The 4080-nt window shown below is 36.7% G+C and overlaps 1 protein-coding gene across 1 annotated transcript; it reads left to right on the forward strand.

Annotated features, from left to right (window-relative positions):
* The first annotated feature begins 318 nt into the window (after positions 1-318).
* Positions 319-1605, forward strand: LOC132557315 (uncharacterized). The gene has a single exon (XM_060221801.1). It carries the CDS (start codon positions 319-321, stop codon positions 1603-1605), a length of 1287 nt encoding a protein of 428 aa, XP_060077784.1.
* Positions 1606-4080: the final 2475 nt, after the last annotated feature.

Below are 4080 nucleotides of genomic sequence, written 5' to 3' on the forward strand. Positions count from 1 at the left end.
TACTCATTAATTAATGTAAAAGTATATAAGTTTAAAATTTATTTTATAGTATTTTTACTACTATAAAAAAGGGAAAAAATGAATAAAAACAATAATATCATCAAAGCAATTAATCATTTGATAGCTAGCCAAATTAGATTAAATTCGCTAATTAAGTTTACTGGATCACCATTAACCTTCTTCTTTGTTTTATGGACTTTTATAATCCTTACATCTTGTGGAAGTGGAATCGTAGAACCTGTTCACACCGTAACATTTAATACCGACGGCGGAAGTGCAATTGCTTCCCAGCAAGTCAATCACCGCGAGAAGGCTACAATGCCCACCGAGACCCCTACCTTTAGTGGTATGACATTTGAAGGGTGGTACCAAGATGCAGCAGTGACCACTGTTTTTAACTTCGAAAATACAGAAATCAGAAGTAGTCTAACTGTGTATGCTAAGTGGAATGGGCATTCTTATTCCACCGTTTTAAAAAATAGCGAAAATGGGATACCTGATAACCCAAATTATAACCAAGCTAATAGAGCAATTACTGCTACTGCTAGCTCTGATGGAAAAAATGTCTATGTAATGAGTAGTATATTGGGACTGGAGGTTTTGGTCGTGTTTAATAGAGATGCGACTACTGGTACACTCACCCATTCCACTAATATCTTTACGGCAGATGTAGGTGGAGGGACCGAAATGATGGGTGGTAGGGGTATCACCGTAAGTCCTGATGGAAAAAATGTATATGTATCTTTGTTCTCCTCTACTGCTCCTGCACCTGATGATGGTGATGGCTTGGTAGTGTTTAACAGGAATACGACAACTGGATCACTCGCCTATAGCACCGTTTTAAAAGACAACAAGAATGGTGTGGATGGATTGGCTGGTGCATATACTATTACCGTTAGTCCTGATGGGAAAAATGTCTATGTGGCAGGTAGTACAGATGATGCCTTGGCAGTGTTTGACAGAGATACGACAACTGGGGCACTCACCTATAGCACCAATTTTAAAGACGGAGTAAATGGTGTGGACGGATTGGAAGGGGCAATCTTTATTGCGGTGAGCCCTGATGGGGAAAATGTCTATGTGGCAGGTTTTGACGATGATGCCTTGGCAGTGTTTAACAGAGATACGACAACTGGTGCACTCGCCTATAACGCCGTTTTTAAAGACAATCAAGGTGAAGTGGACGGATTGAATGAAGCATTTTCTGTCACCGTTAGTCCAGATGGGAAAAATGTCTATGTGGCAGGTTTTGAAGATGATGCCTTGGCAGTGTTTAACAGAGATACAGAAACTGGTGCACTTACCTATAGTAACGTTTTTAAAAACGGTACTAACGGGGTGGACGGATTGAATGGAGCATTTTCTGTCACCGTTAGTCCAGATGGGAAAAATGTTTATGTGGCAAGTGATGCAGATAATGCCTTAGTTGTGTTTAAAAGAAATACGACAACTGGTGCACTTACCTATAGTACCGTTTTTAAAGACGGAGTAAATGGTGTGGACGGATTGAAAGAAGCCCAATTTGTCACCCTTAGCCCCAATGGAAAAAGTATCTATGTGGGAGGTAGAGGAGATGGTATTCTGGCAGTGTTTCACAGGAGGTAGTGAAACTAGTGGATAAAATTAATTTGGTTAAAGAAAATGAATAAAAACAATAAGGTTAACACAATAAACAAAGCTTTAGAAGCTAATCAAATTAGTTCAATGATTTATCAAACTAGTTCCACTTCATACTATTACCCTTCTTCTTTGTTTTAAATAAAATATATTTTGGGATATATTTTTCAATAAAAAGCTTTACACTGCTTCCAATACTCTTTCATATTGTAAGCAGTTTTATTTATTCCTTTCTCCTCAAACGAGTTTCTTTTTGTCTTCTTAATTTAAAAAAATAAATAAGAATTAATAGGAACTAAAATTTACGGAAGCTTTGCTAAAAAAATTCAATCCATTTAATTTTTGATTGGCTGACTTCTTCATTGCGAATAAGATTAATTGAATTAACACCAAGGACTATTACAAGTCTTTTAATAAATATTATATAATTAGAAAACTACAAAAATAGCTACAGGCTTATAATATTAAAATCAAATGAGATTTTTTTCAACAGGACTCCTCCTTTTTAGTTTACAATTTTTTACACTATTCCTACAAGCTGAAACATTTATTTCGCCATCTCAACTTAAAAGAGGAGATTTTTTAACTGGCAAAACTCGGATTGACGGCAATGAGATGCATGAATTCTCTCTTGAAATCATTGCCATTCAACACAGAGGACGAGAAGAATATAATATTTTTGCCACCGTTAAAAGCGATTTCCTCAATGAAACAGGTGTCGCTGCAGGAATGAGTGGTTCTCCCGTCTATTTCAAGGGTCAATTAGTCGGTGCAGTAGCATCAACTTTTTCTTTCCTTAAAAAACCGATTGCAGGAATCACGCCAATTAAAAGTATGCTCAAGGTCTTTAATCATGTAGGGAAAGAACCCCCTGATATTGCCTCCATTTCAGACTTATCATTTGACCAATCTTTATTTGTTAAAATGGGTTTCTCTATTGACCCTAATGATCCATCATTGGCTTCCATGAACCATTTATTTGAAATTCTATCAAAACGTTATTCTCCCACTATGATGCAGTCCGCAATTACTTTTGAAGCCTTTTTGAGATTTTTATCTCAACCACCTAGGTCTTCGATCTTAAACATTGAAAAAAAGGAGTTTTATAGCGAGGATGATGGCCAAAATAATCTTGAAGGCTTGGTTTCCCGACCAATTTCTCAGCCTTTTACTTTTTCTACCCCTTTCCCTATAAGCATTGGGGGTCTTGGTCACTTAAAAGACATCCTTGGTTTTAAGCATGCCACCTTTATTCCAGGAGGGGGTGCACCTTCACTTAAGAACAGCTCGAAGAAAAACTCATCAGCCGATGCATTTTTAGAAACGGACAAGCTTGAACCGGGAGACTACATTGGAATTAATCTTGTGAGAGGGGATATTAACCTTTCGAGTTTTGGAACAGTGACTTATGTGAGCAACCATTCCATTCTTGCTTTTGGTCATTCGATGAGTGGCATTGGAGCAGTGGAACTTCCTCTCTACAAAGCAAAGGTAGAGACCTTTATTCCTCTTCAAGTTGTGTCTTTTAAGTTAGGTAGTTTAGAAAAAGAAATCGGTAGTTTGGTGCAAGACCGTCAGGCTGCCGTATCAGGTGTCATAGGAAAAATGGCAGAATATGTTCCCGTTAGATTAGATTTAAAAAGCCCTATTCAAAATGAAAGCTATCGTTTTGAAGTTGCTCAAAACTTAAACTTTTTTGGTCAATTAGTATCTTTTTTATTAATCAATGTTTTTAGTTACTTTGAAAATACTGGGACTTTCGGTAGTTTTGAATATCGACTGCAAATCGATACAGATCTTCATTCCGATTCTTCTTCAAGAAGCATTGTTTTTTCTAATCGGATCAATGCTATGAACACAATAGGCAAGTTGTTTGGAACAATGTTTTTAATCGATCAAATCGACAGAGAAATTAGAAATAATCGCTTTTTAAAGACGAAAATTACCAATATTCACCTGTCCTTGGAAACGAGTCCTGAAGTTAATTTTCAATGGGTTGAGTCCGTCAAAAAGAAAAAACAATTCTACAAACCTGGGGAAGTCGTCCAATTTCAGGTGGAATTCAATCAGTTTAGGAAACCAAATCGTATTGAGGAATTCTCCTTTACTTTACCAAAAAATTTATCTGAAGGACAGCACTATATCATTGTGAGTTCTGAATTCGATCGATGGCTCTTTAATTTATTTAATTATTACCGTGCAAAAAAAAATTTAACCCTCAATGAAAAGTTTGAATTTTACGAAAAAATCCCTCGTGATAACTTGCTTAACATTTGGATGGTACAAGAAGAACCATCCTTTGTATTTGATCAAGAAGTTTATCATCGCTTGCCAGCAAACCCCAAAAACTTATTGTGGAATTCCTTCCAATCAAGTAAAGGTACTTTCAATCGAGTGATCCACCAAGCGATTCCTCGATCCGGCTTTGTCAGAGGATCTGCTGTATTGGATATTCAAGTAAGA

The sequence above is a fragment of the Ylistrum balloti genome, unplaced genomic scaffold (genome assembly GCF_031769215.1).
Source record: "Ylistrum balloti isolate Yb309-2 unplaced genomic scaffold, AGI_CSIRO_Ybal_v1 Utg370658, whole genome shotgun sequence".
Classification (NCBI taxonomy): Eukaryota; Metazoa; Mollusca; class Bivalvia; order Pectinida; family Pectinidae; genus Ylistrum; species Ylistrum balloti.